The sequence below is a fragment of the Juglans regia genome, chromosome 3, assembly GCF_001411555.2.
Source record: "Juglans regia cultivar Chandler chromosome 3, Walnut 2.0, whole genome shotgun sequence".
In the NCBI taxonomy this organism is placed as follows: Eukaryota; Viridiplantae; Streptophyta; class Magnoliopsida; order Fagales; family Juglandaceae; genus Juglans; species Juglans regia.
In genome coordinates this window covers 31,149,192-31,161,997 of record NC_049903.1, presented here as the reverse complement: position 1 = coordinate 31,161,997, position 12,806 = coordinate 31,149,192, and the positions used below count along the sequence as shown (strand labels likewise).

Genomic DNA, 12,806 nt, shown 5'->3' with positions numbered 1-12,806 from the left:
TTTCAACCTTTCAAAATTATAGAATTGTTTGAGTTTTCAATTTAAAAAAAAAATATATACTTTTAGAAAGAAAAGTAGTACAACATTTGAGTCAAAGCATATGGGCACAAACTTGGAAAAGTGGTACAATTTCGGGTCTCACTATCTACATTTCAAAACATCGTATAAAATCAGTAATGGAAATTCGACGGTAAGTTACCTTGTGACAAGTCCATGACTGCGTGTTTAATATAACAATTTTGGGAGAAATTATATTTTAGATCTTCCAACTATCCTTTTTTCTTTTTCAATTTACACCACATCTTTAGTTCGAATTCTATAATTTATAAATGTAGAAAGATAGATATATAAAATAATTTTTCTATTCATTATTCTTACACCACATACATGGTAAGAAGAAAAAATAAAAAAATAAAAAATAGAAATTTTCTATATAAAATAAGTTACATGACTATTATTGAATATTTAACATTATCCTACGAGTTAATCCACACACGAAAAAATATTATAAAACTCATTTAATAGGATATTTCTATTCGAGTTCTAAACTCATTTAATAGGATATACTATAAAATTCGTTTGGAAACTAAACTTATCTCAACTCATCATTACAATTTTTTTTAAATCTCAATATAAAATATAATAAACAATTTAACTTTTTCAAATCCTAAAATAATAATAATAATAAACAATAATATTCTAACAATATTTTATCATCTCAACTCAACTCAACTCAACTCAACTCAGTTCAACATCTAAACGCACCCAAAATGATTGCTGACTAAGTTTTCCTAACAACATTAAGGGGTTGTTTGCGAATAGAGATGATTTTATTTAATTTCATCTTATTTTAAAAAAAATTATTTTATTTTATTTCCAAGCATCATTCAGACATAAATATTTTTCAATTTTAAATCTTCAAATTTTTCATCTATTTGTTACTTAATCATTATAACTTTTCCAAACTTCTAAATAAAACACAAAAAACATTCAACATTTTCAAATCTCAAACAAAATTAATGTTAAAAAGTTATATTATAACAATATTTTAATTTTATAATATTTATTCAACTTTTTCTCTCATTTATAAAATCTCAATAAAACATCTTAACTCAAATCTTTTTATTATTATTAACAAATTATTTCACTACTATTCATAAATTTATCATCTCATTTTATCTCAATAATAGTGAAATCTATTTTATAAATGAGCAGTGCTACTTTGTCGCCTGAGTAGCACAACTCCAAGTGACCGTCCAAGTGACCGCTAGGCCAAATTGGTCTTTTTATTTATTTTCAATATTTTTATTCATATATTTTTTTATCATTTTAAATCATTTTTAAAAAATATACAAAAATATCAATAAACTAATAGTTACTTACTTCATCATTAAGTAAAAAATAAAATAAAATAAAGTAGGTGTCAAAATGAGTTGTGAAATTTAAGTGTCAAAAGTAGTAATTTCCTTTATATATTTATCCATCTTCTAGTATGAGTCATAGAGTTTGTACATAAACTTATAAGTAATATTCTATATCCGATTTTATGTATCCATTTACGACTTTTTTTAAACTCTAAAATTTAAACAATAACTAAAAAAATGTAGTGTTTTATTTTTCATAAGCAAACATATTATAGATATATTTAATAGTTACATGATACAATAGTCAATAGGATAAGAAGCCCTAATATTCATCCAAAATCAGCAAATACAACACATGAAATAAAAATATAGAAAGAGGAATTTGAGGTCAATAACTTGACCCTCACCCATTTTCTACAATGAGAAGCCGCTTCAAGTGGTTTTGATATAGTCCAATAAACGAATTGTAATATTATGACTGGAAGTTGCAGTGAAATGAGTTGTATTGCATTTCGTTGGTCTAGACTGGTTATAGGAGACTTCTATTACCTCTTTTTTACGATCATTGGTTAGGAGAAGCAGAAACATAAGAAGATAGCAAACATGAGATGTGCCAAATCACTGGAGGACAATTGCTAGAGATTGTTGCAGTGCGTAGAAGCCATGCGCCACTCTAGAAGAATGGAGGTTGGTTGGATCTAAAGGATCCAAGATCGCTGGCCCTGAAAATGCCACTCGTGGAGGCAACAAACACTCCCCGGTGTGGCGGTGTGAGGATCTCACGCGCGGTTGGTTTGGGCTACGCATGACACACGCTCCGCTCCATTTGACATTCTACTTAGCCGTTTGAAGTATCGTCGACTGTGGAGTCCTGTGGTGGGACACATGGCTGGGGGGGGGGGCAGAAAACAGTAGATTAGCGCTTCTCCTTGTTATGGATGGAAAACACAATAAAAGTAAAAAAAAAAAAAAAAAAAGCTGGATAGTTTCTGGACAAGTCAGACAAGAGGAGCTAAACTCCACCCCCACTTTGGGCTGAGAAGATGGGATCTTTGAGTTTTTGGTTGAGAGCAAAATGGCCTGGAGAGAGAAAATGTCAAACGACTATTAAAAAAAATGTAGTCTCTATTTTTTTTTCTTTTTTGGCAAAAGGATAGGCGGGGGCGACCAACGTAACAACCCTTCCTGGGCATGACCAAAGGAACCCCTTCCCGATGTGGAATGTCCGGTTTGAATCATAGCTACTACCCAAGGGCGAGCCTGTCAGCACAACACCTCCAAAGTATCCAGCTGATCTAAAGCTCTTCTCATAACCCAAATGTCAGACTTTACTATAACGAGTGGTTTTAACTTATGAGTGGTGCTACTCATAAAGTAGCACCGCTCCATTTGACCGCTAGATCAAATTTGTATTTTCAATTTTTTTTCATATTTTTTTAATATTTTAAAAAATTTTAAAAAAATTTTAAAAAAATATCAATACATTAATAGTCATTTCCTTAACTATTAAATAAAAGAAAAAATTAAAAAAAATAAAATGCATAAAACGTCAAAATGAGAGAATAAATTCAATAGATAAAATAGCATTTTTTTTTAACTTATATCCTACTTGAAACTCAGCCATAAAATACCAGTTTCGTACATGCTACAATCTTGATAGTAAAAACGTAGTCTCTTATTAAAAAAATACCAGTTTCGTACATGCTACAAGGGAGCAACGATTTTTTTTGTTTAATAAAAAAAGATTTTGTCACTTTTACCTACGCCTATCGATACACTTATTGGAAGTATGCATTTGCATTTAAAGTAACTTTCATAAATACAACTGAAATGACAAATGTCGACGTTATAATAGTCGCATAAAAAACATTGGGTCTGACAAAGACATCCCCGGCCATCAACATCATCACTCCGTCAAAATTGAAATCCTCCTTTGCAAGTTTGCAACTTCAAGTCTTCAAAGCTTGCTTACGATGTACGTACGTCTTTCGTCGCCGTTGATCGGTCTTTTCTTGTGAGAATGCAGCTAATCGGCTGAGCTTTTGCTCGCAACCGAAGGGCCCTTGGATTTTCAAAGTTGTCGGAAAGAGGGAGAGAGGAAATGAAGGATTTGGTAGGGAGGCCGGGGTCGGTTAGCGGACTAGTATTGAGGCTAGGGCAATGTGCTTTTGCTGCCTCGGCGATTGGGGTTATGGTTGGTGCCCTTGGATTTTCTACCTTCACTGCCTTCTGGTATTTCCTCTTTCACTTTCACCTCTTTGTTTTTTCACTAAAATTCGTTTTGTTTTATCTATCGTATAATTGCACTAGAGAAAACAGTGTCCTTTCGAAGTGGCCACATGCTTGATCACTACCGTTTGGATTTCAGAGCCGTATTGAGCGCTTCCTTCTCTTTAATTCCAGTTGCTTTTGACGGGATGGATTATTGATGATGCTCTATAATTCCATTTTCGGCGCGAATTTGAATTTGTTCAGGAACCCAATTGATGCGTTAAATGATTTAAAGTCTGTGAAGAAAGCATTGAGAGAGAAGAATATTGATGGTTAATTGCTTCCATGGTTAACGGGTGTGATTTGTTGGCCGATTTCAGCTAGCCCGGTTGATTTGGAGTGAAAAACAATAATGTGTTCATGGTAAATTAAGAAAGATATAACTTATTGCTGTTTCAATGTGAAATAACTCATCTTCCCTTCTAGGAAAAACTTAAATTTTGTTAACCAGAAGCTTATTCAACTAGTACAACGGAAGATATGGCATTATCATAATGATACGTGAACCGGGAATCTTTAGTTGCTTAGAGAAAGAAAAATCGTGGCTATTATGTACGGGTGGTGCTGTTGAGGGACACCTAACCTTTCTTTCCCTACCTTCAAAGGCAACTGAATCTTATGCTTAGTGAAGTTGGAAGCTACTTCAAATGTCTATGCTCTGTTATATTTTTTCTTTTTGTTATCAGCATATAAGAATATTATAGATGATAATAGGCATACCCCAAGTACATGGGGTCTATGTTCTGTTATATTGAGGTGTCCTCTAAACTATATGAAATTCATAAATGATTGGAGTAGATAAATAATACCATTTAGCTAAGAGAGATCTAGTTTCTTGGTTCACGAGTAAGTGTCTAGATGAAGTATGAGATTGTGCTATATAGTAAATGATGCCTGTGCAATCTTTGTATGCATCTCATGCAGTCTTGCTGAATGTCTGGGCATGTTAAACCCGGTAATGGTACTTTCTGCAGAAGTTATGCTTGCATTTTTAGTATACTTTCTCATTGATGTTTCTCAAGAAGATTTAACAAATCATGCTTCTTTTTATTTATTTTTTTGGCATAAGTAGACAGCTAAGACACTTCAGCAATCATTCTCTTACACACTTTTGACAGTGATATATGTGCTTTCATTCAGCTATTTGATTGCATCAATGGGCCTTCAAGTGCTGTGGAGCTTTGGACTTGCTTGCCTTGATATTTATGCTTTGACAAGAAAGAGAGATCTTCAAAATCCAATCCTAGTGAGCCTGTTTGTTGTAGGCGACTGGGTATTCAACTTGTTTCTCTTCATTTATTTACTACGCATTTCTTCTTCACGGAAACAAGTATGAGCATGTCAATCAGATGCCTTTTATAAACGTGTTTGATAGTTTCTGGGAGTCATCATGTGTCATTTGTTGCAAATCGTTATATTCATCGATCTTTGTAGTTTTCATATTGGCCACGATTGTGGCCACTCCTGCCTGGTTGCTTAACCACTTCTGAAACCACAAAATCACTTCTTGTGGAATTGTGATTTGTGTATACTAAGCAGTGCAAATTCTGTTTTAGCCTTCTAAGTTTAGACCAACAAATAATGAACCATTGGTGAATCAACCTTATGTGATTGTACATGAGCGCTCTGCCTCTTTCTGAGTTCTATTTCTTAAAATCTTCAAGAATGGGATTTATGGAGTCTTATGTGTATGAAAAATATGAAAGATTGATAGCTTGCTGTTTGTGTATACATCCTCACACACAGATGTGACTGATGAAAAATGTTGGATGCCTCTCTGATCTCTCTTTTTGAACTTGGTTCTGAATTGACCATTATCTATGCATTGTTTGCGTGCTGAATTCATGGCCATCTGAGAATCAAATTGGCTACTTTCCTGCTCTACCATGTCAATTTATGTAATTGTCAGCGTAACAACATTCAAAAACTTGCAGGTGACTGCTACTTTAACCCTTGCAGCTGCATGCTCATCAGCAGGCATTATAGTTCTGTATTCTAGAGACTTGGGTTTCTGCAAGGAGCAACATCATCTTCCGTGCAAAAAGTTCCAGATATCTGTAGCCTTTGCTTTCATCACCTGGGCTCTTACTGCCATATCATCTCATGTGATGTTTTGGATATTATTAGCCTCAGTTTAGGTGATGGGGTCCCCATCTCTGCAGATAACACATCTGCAACACGCTTGTTTGTTTTCCACTTCTGAATGCAAATGTCTCTCTTACCCCTTTAATTTTTGGGAAATCTCCAGGGCCATTCTCTTCAGGACCATTGAGTGCTTAAAATACACATTCCCATCCTCGAATTGGGTTAAATAACCATCTTAACGCCCTCTCGCACTTGCACCCAAGTGGCCTAGCTTTCAAATAAACCTCTTAAAAAGTGAATGATCTAAGGGTATGCACTATGCACTATATAATTTAGAGCAATGTTACTCTTCATCTTTGATTTTGTAATCCTTAGTAATACTGCCCGATATAACACATTTTAAGTGGCTTTATAAGTTAACTACTGAAGTAAAAAAGCCACTTAAAATATGACATCATTTGCTATGACTGGAAACGATAAAATTTAGGATGAAGATGCCATTTCTCTAAACTTCGAAACATTTCTAGCTATTCGTTCAAGTCTGAAAAACACTCAGGAGTTTGCATGCCTCCGTTGTTGCGGCCATCATTCATGGGCGTAATGGGGTGCTTCTCCATGCACTTTGAGTGTGCGCACCTCTTCAAATGTGAAACTCATGTGGGTTCCATCTAGCCACGGGTGTACAAAGTTACATTTAATTGCCAGTAGCATGTTATTGATTGTTTGAGAATGTTCTGTATAATATGGTAGGCCCGAACTTTGCGAAGCATATCTGTTACTTGTTCCTTGCTTTTCATAGTTCGAAACTATTTGAAACGACGGAAAAGAAAAGAAAAGAAAAGAAAAAGAAAGATCAATTAGAGTTGGACGGTTAAGGTGTCATTTGGATACTGAGTTGAGATCAGATAAAAGTTTAAAATTAAATAAAATATTATTATAATATTATTTTTTACTATTATTGTTGTTTTAGAATTTGAAAAAGTTAAATTAATTATTATATTTTATAAAAATTTAAAAAAATTATAATGATGAGATAAAATGAGATAAAACATTTCTTGTATCCAAACTGGACCTAAATCGAGCTCCTGTAATATGTCATCTAATTGATTGTGATATGCCATAAATTTCTATGAACAATAAACATCCTTAGACCAGAGTTCTGTTCCATCTAAAAACTGACATTCCTTTCTAGTTCGCTCTCGTTGTATTAATAAAGGGTGCCGGTGCTGCTACTCAATTCCATAGGACCATAAGTCTGCCTCCTCAAACTAACCGCCAGTGCAATTGTTCATTTTCTTTTCTCTTTTTCTTTCAAATATTTTTTAGACATCTTTAAACATTTTTTTAAAAATAAAAAAAATACACTACTTCACCAATAGTCACTTTTTTAACCATAAAAAAATAAAAATAAAATAAATATCCGAACAGTAACTTTGAGGAGACAAACTCATGAGGCAAGTATCATCTCCATTAATAAAACATGACACAGAAGATGGGGTTACCAGATCTTGAAATGCTTCAGGGAAGTTAAAACGATCCTTTTATTTGTATGGGTATTAAGGGTATAAACTCGTAGTCTTGAGTATGCATCCTTTCGTGCGTTCCCATTTCTTGGGCTCTATTACGTTCTCTAGATGCCTCTTGTCTCTGCCAAGAAGACATTGCCACTACCGGTCATGGGACTTTGCACTTACAGATGATGAGGTAAAAGGAAAAAAGAAGGAATAATAACAAAACTGTCACACTTACAAATCAAGTTAATATGCAGAACAAAGTAGATACCTCAAATTATGGCTCACCATAATTGTCACATGACAATCTCTGGTTTCAAAATACTAGATTTTATCTCCTTATGCGGCAGGACAACACCTCCATTAGTATAAACTTCATCACCAACATGAACATCTTCCCCCAAGATTGTCATGTTCTCTACTCGAGCCCACCTCCCAACAGTGGAATGCCATCCAAGGATGCTACTGGAGACGCAAGCATGCTTCTTTATTCGAACTCCTCGCATTACAGAACAGCGTGAGAGCCTAACCCCCGACTCAATTACACATCCTGCACCAATGGCTACATTAGGTCCAATAAGACATCCGTCCCCAATTGCAGCAGTCTCATCAACAAGAACATTTCCTACAATGTGAGGCCCACTTGCCAATTTTCCTGATGATTTTTTCCGCAAGGATTCCAGGTACAGTCTTAGGCCAGTGATGTAATCCTTCGGTTGTCCAATGTCCATCCAAAACCCAGGCAATACCATAGCATAGAGCTTTTGCTCTGCTGCAATCTTGGGAAAGACCTCTTTTTCAATTGAGGTGGGCCGCAGTTCAATCCGATCAAGAACAGATGGGTTCAACAAGTAGATTCCAGCATTAATCTTGTTGCCCACAAATATTTTTGGTTTCTCTACAAACTTTTCTACTTTTCCAGTAGTTTCTTCCATAACCACCACGCCATATTTTGATGGCTCATCGACCTAAAACAAACAAGAAATTTCTCTTTTTTAGTTTGGAAAATACCGTATCATCCTGATATAAAGTTATTAGAAGCCTATATAATAGTTACGATAATGAAGGTAAAACTGGATATTTTTACCTTGGTTACCATAATGGAAGCTTCCCCTCCATGACTTTGGTGGAATTCAATCATTTCTTTCAGCGGGTACTCACATATAACATCACTGTTGAGGACAAAGAAAGGTTCGCCAGAGCCATCTATCAGTTTGTCCCTTGCTAGAGCTAAAGGACCTGCTGTACCAAGGGGTTCAGTCTCCTGTGAGCAGGTAATCTTTATCTCAAGCTTTTTCTCAAATTCTTTCAAGAAATTCAGCATAAGCTGCAGAAGGCGAAAAAAGGGCATCAGATCACATGAGCCATTCAAAATTTGGCCACAAAAATGTCGATAAAATATAAAGGAAGTTTGCAGCAAGTAAAGAGAGGAGTAAGCTTACCTCTGGTTGATAATTGATGGCCAAGACCACTTCAGTTACTCCAATAGCTTTGAGAGCTTCAATCTGGTCGTGAAATTAAGACATTATGCAACCCATACTTGGTTTCATTCACATCAAACTTAGATCAATGAACTAATAACTAGAGATAAATCAATGTTTCTAATTGGAAACTAAAGAAGATCAAAGGTAAATGAATAAAACTCGTTAATAAGCAAAGTTTGAAAGTAAGCTTGTAACATTTTGGCTTGCGAGTTGTGAAAGTGGAGTTAAATCCCCACATTGAATCGTAGACTGAGAAGGCGTACATATGCCAAGTCGCAAATTGATTGTGTGATATATGAAATAACTAAGATTAGACATTTTGGAATTAGTGAAAACTTGAATAGCGTTTTGTGGAGCTGCAGCCAATGGCATTAGAATCAGCCTACTGCCTAGTAATGCCAGGTAATCCATACCCTAAATTGAGAAAGGTATTGTACTATGAATAATCCTTTTAGAGTATCATGAGGATTTGGTTAACACTTCTTAAGGTAGTGATAAAGCCTCATGGTGAACACCAGGCCCAAAAAAGAAAAAGAAAAGGGTGCCTCATGCTGAAGAAGATACATATTGTCAGGCTAATAAACAGAACCAGATGCCAAAGGCCTGATTGACATAACCAGTGGAGTTCGAAACCCCCTCCCCCAACTAAAAAATAAATAAAAATAAATAGAACCAGATATAATACAGTTGAAAAATAAAAACTGTCAAGTTTCAAAATTCAACCACAGTAACCATTTGAAGAAGGTGTTTCTTGCTCTAAAGACAGACCTGATGCAGTATCATGGGTTTGTTGGCAAATTCAACCAGCGGCTTTGGCACACTGAGTGTCAAAGGCCTCAACCGTGTTCCAAACCCTCCAACGAGAATAAGCGCCTTCATGGTGACAACCTAAATCCTCTTCACCTATATTGTAAACCACCAAATTAACATAATAGTAGGGAAAAAGCACAAAATCTGGTATAAATATTGAATTGCTTCATGTACTCGTCGAAACACCTCTCGGCAGCCACAGAAATTGCCGCCGGTCACTTGCAGCCACCCTGACCCACCGTCGTAGCTGGTCCTCCTATCTCGGTGAGTTGAATCCTTCCCTGTCGCACGATGGCCTCTCCCGTAAGCCTCGATGCTTCCTTTTATTGTTTTGTTTTAAGCCTATCCAAAAAGTCTTGTTTTTCGTTATTACAAAACAATAGTTCTGTAGACAGTCGTCTCGTGCAATCGGCTGTGCAGTCGGCAGATATTTAAATAAGAAAAGAAAAGAAAAGAAAGGGAGTAATCAAAGTTTTGAATACTGTACCGGAAGTCGTATCGGTCAAGACATTGAAATGAAATATTTCGATATCAGTATCATTTCGTGTATTATTTCAGGATAATATTTCGGTCCCAATACCATTTCAGTACCGGTATCGTTTTGTGTACCGTTTCAGAATAATTTATACTTGAATAAATTATATATATACAAACATTAACTGTATTTCAAAATAACAACAGAATAAGTCATAAACTCAATATTTCTCAATACAAGTCTTAAGTTTTAAGTTACAACTAACATAAAGTTATAAACATCAATATTATCATGATAAAATCATTAACGTCGCCACGTCATCAAAGATACTCATCCTCATCAAAAAGACAATAAGGATCAGGATTCGACATATTAATTAAAATATTTTCATCAACGTCATCACCGTCATCAACATCAATACCAATATTATCATTGTCTTCCTCATTTAGTGAGGCTAATTGCTCCTCAATACTTGCCCAATCCAAATCTTCTCCATCAAGAAGATCAGATTCTTCACCCACCCATTCTTCCATCAAATCAATGTTTTCAAGATTGATTGGATTTAAAACATCTCTTCCCCTTTTTATGCTCCTGTAAAAATAAAATCAAACATAAGTGAAAATGTTATATATTTTTCAACAGTGAAAACATTAGAATTAAAAAAATTTACCCCTCTCTCAACTTCAAGTTATAACGAACAAATACTAAGTCATTCAAACGTTTATGCACTAATCTATTTCTCTTCTTCAAATGAATAAAATCAAATGTGCTCCAGTTTCTCTCACATTCAGTTGCACTACAACATTGACTTAGTACTCGAACAGCAAACCTTTGAAGCGTTGGAACCTCGCAAACAAATTGGGTCCACCATGCAACTATAACAATAATGCAATTTTAAATTATTAATCAGTAAAAATAAAATAAGATAAAATTTAAAGTACAAAGTCACATTATTTAACAAATGATATTGATAAATGATAATACATGGATTAATCTTATCACGCTGGCGGATTGCTAAAGAATGTTCAAACTCACCTATTGCATTCTTATACAAGTCAAGTTCTACAATGATCTTATCTTGATTATCGGGATCAAGTTCCATCTTCATAACACAATTTATGAAGCCTCTTATAACATCATTTTTATTTTTAAAATTGGGGCTATAGTAAATTCCAGGATTAAGAAAACAACCGCCGCATGTAATGGACTGTGAAGCTGCATATCCCTGATCCTGGTGAATGGACTGAATAAACTAACTTTGTTATTGCATCTTGCTTTTATATTCTCTTTGGCTATTTCCATTGCATCATACAAGTATCCCATTGCAGGCTTCTCATCACCGTCAACAAGTCGTAGAACACGAACCAAAGGCTCACTAACTCTGACAATAAATTGACATTGAGCCCAAAACTCTTTATCTTCTAAAACGATCTCAGCTATCTCCTTCCATATGTTGCTCTTAGAATGACTTGATGCAATTCATTTATCACAAGTAAACATTTGTCTGAGTTATTTCTTAAACAAGAGCAAAAATTGGATACTTAAAAAATTTGTCGCAAATCTTATAATTGCAGGACGACACAAATCATAACCTTTGGTAAAGTCTTTTCTCATCAATGCCAAAACCCAACCATAGTTATAGATGAATTTTGTTATCTTTTTTGCCTTTTTTATAACATCATCAATAAGGGAAAAATATATTGGATCAGAAAAATTCTCCAACATTAAGTCTATGCAATGAGCTGCACATGGGGACCAGTAGAAAGAGCCATACTTCTGTTGTAACTTTTTTTCTGCAGCTTTATAACTTGCATCATTGTCCGTTATGAACTGCACAAGATTCTCAGCTCCAATTTCTTGAACAACCTCATCAAAGATATTAAACAATGTTTCAACATCTTTTCTAAGGCCATATGTATCAACAGGCTTTAAAAATATTGTACCTTTCGAATAATAAACTAGAAAGTTGATTATTGATTATTGCTTCTGGTTTGTCCAACCATCTGCCATTAGTGAACAACCAGTCTCACTCCAAACATTCTTAATTTGTTGCAAATAATCTTGAACCTCATCTACAGCTATCTTTAACAAATTTCCTCTCAACTCATATAAAGATGGACCCTTGAATCATGGCCCGATGGCAGTCATGGCATCGATAGCTGGTTGATAAAACTTGGATTGAGTTGCATTGAAAGGCAGATTAGCATCATACCACCAGCGTACTACAGCTATCTTTGCTTTTACAATCATCTCATTTGAAGACATAGAACTCTTAATTGAAGGTTGAGCCCCAGGAGTTGTTCTTGGAACAAAAAATCTACTCAATCCCTCCACTGACTTTCCAGTTCCAGATTCTTTCGACTTCCCCTTACCTTTTGAAAGCTGAGACTGTCCCTCCATACTATTACTATCATCAATATCATCAGATGTTAAATCTATATCGCCTTCAATCTCTGAATTTATTTTTCTTTTCTTTTCTTTACTTTTTTTCATTTCATTAAACAACTCATTCATTTGCCATTTTACATCTTCAGTGACCATTTTACATGCTTCTACATCGCCTGGAATCCCAGTTAGATGATACTTCAACCGAGTGATCCTACCACCTCTAATTATTTTATTACAATATAAACATTCAGTATTATTTCTTGCCCCTGGCACTGCACGTGCATGGGCCCAAGCTGGATCTTCTGATCTTACAGGAGCAAGTGCTGGAGTTGAAGTCATACTACCGGTTGATTAACAACTAGACATTTATAACTATTAAAGTATAAAACATTAACACTTATAAGTAAGCCATTAAGAA

The 12,806-nt window shown here is 35.0% G+C and overlaps 2 protein-coding genes across 4 annotated transcripts; one reads left to right on the top strand and one right to left on the bottom strand.

Moving 5' to 3' along the window:
- The first annotated feature begins 3,220 nt into the window (after nt 1–3,220).
- On the top strand, nt 3,221–5,869 carry LOC109010026 (CASP-like protein 5B2). Its single transcript, XM_018990731.2, has 3 exons — nt 3,221–3,596; nt 4,776–4,908; nt 5,570–5,869. Exons 1-3 carry the CDS (start codon nt 3,466–3,468, stop codon nt 5,771–5,773), a joined length of 468 nt encoding a protein of 155 aa, XP_018846276.1. The 5' UTR covers nt 3,221–3,465; the 3' UTR covers nt 5,774–5,869.
- Nucleotides 5,870–7,242: 1,373 nt separating this feature from the next.
- LOC109010025 (mannose-1-phosphate guanylyltransferase 1-like) lies at nt 7,243–9,939 on the bottom strand. 3 transcript variants are annotated; one of them, XM_018990729.2, is made up of 6 exons: nt 9,712–9,924; nt 9,484–9,618; nt 8,674–8,736; nt 8,319–8,558; nt 7,503–8,199; nt 7,243–7,367 (listed from the first exon to the last, which is right to left on the bottom strand). In XM_018990729.2, exons 2-5 carry the CDS (start codon nt 9,592–9,594, stop codon nt 7,528–7,530), a joined length of 1,086 nt encoding a protein of 361 aa, XP_018846274.1. In that variant the 5' UTR covers nt 9,595–9,618; nt 9,712–9,924; the 3' UTR covers nt 7,243–7,367; nt 7,503–7,527. The 3 variants fall into 3 exon arrangements, with proteins under 3 accessions (XP_018846274.1, XP_018846273.1, XP_018846275.1); XM_018990728.2 differs by having other exon boundaries at nt 7,243–8,199; nt 9,712–9,939; XM_018990730.2 differs by lacking the exon at nt 7,243–7,367 and having other exon boundaries at nt 7,426–8,199; nt 9,700–9,924.
- Between the last annotated feature and the right edge of the window lie 2,867 nt (nt 9,940–12,806).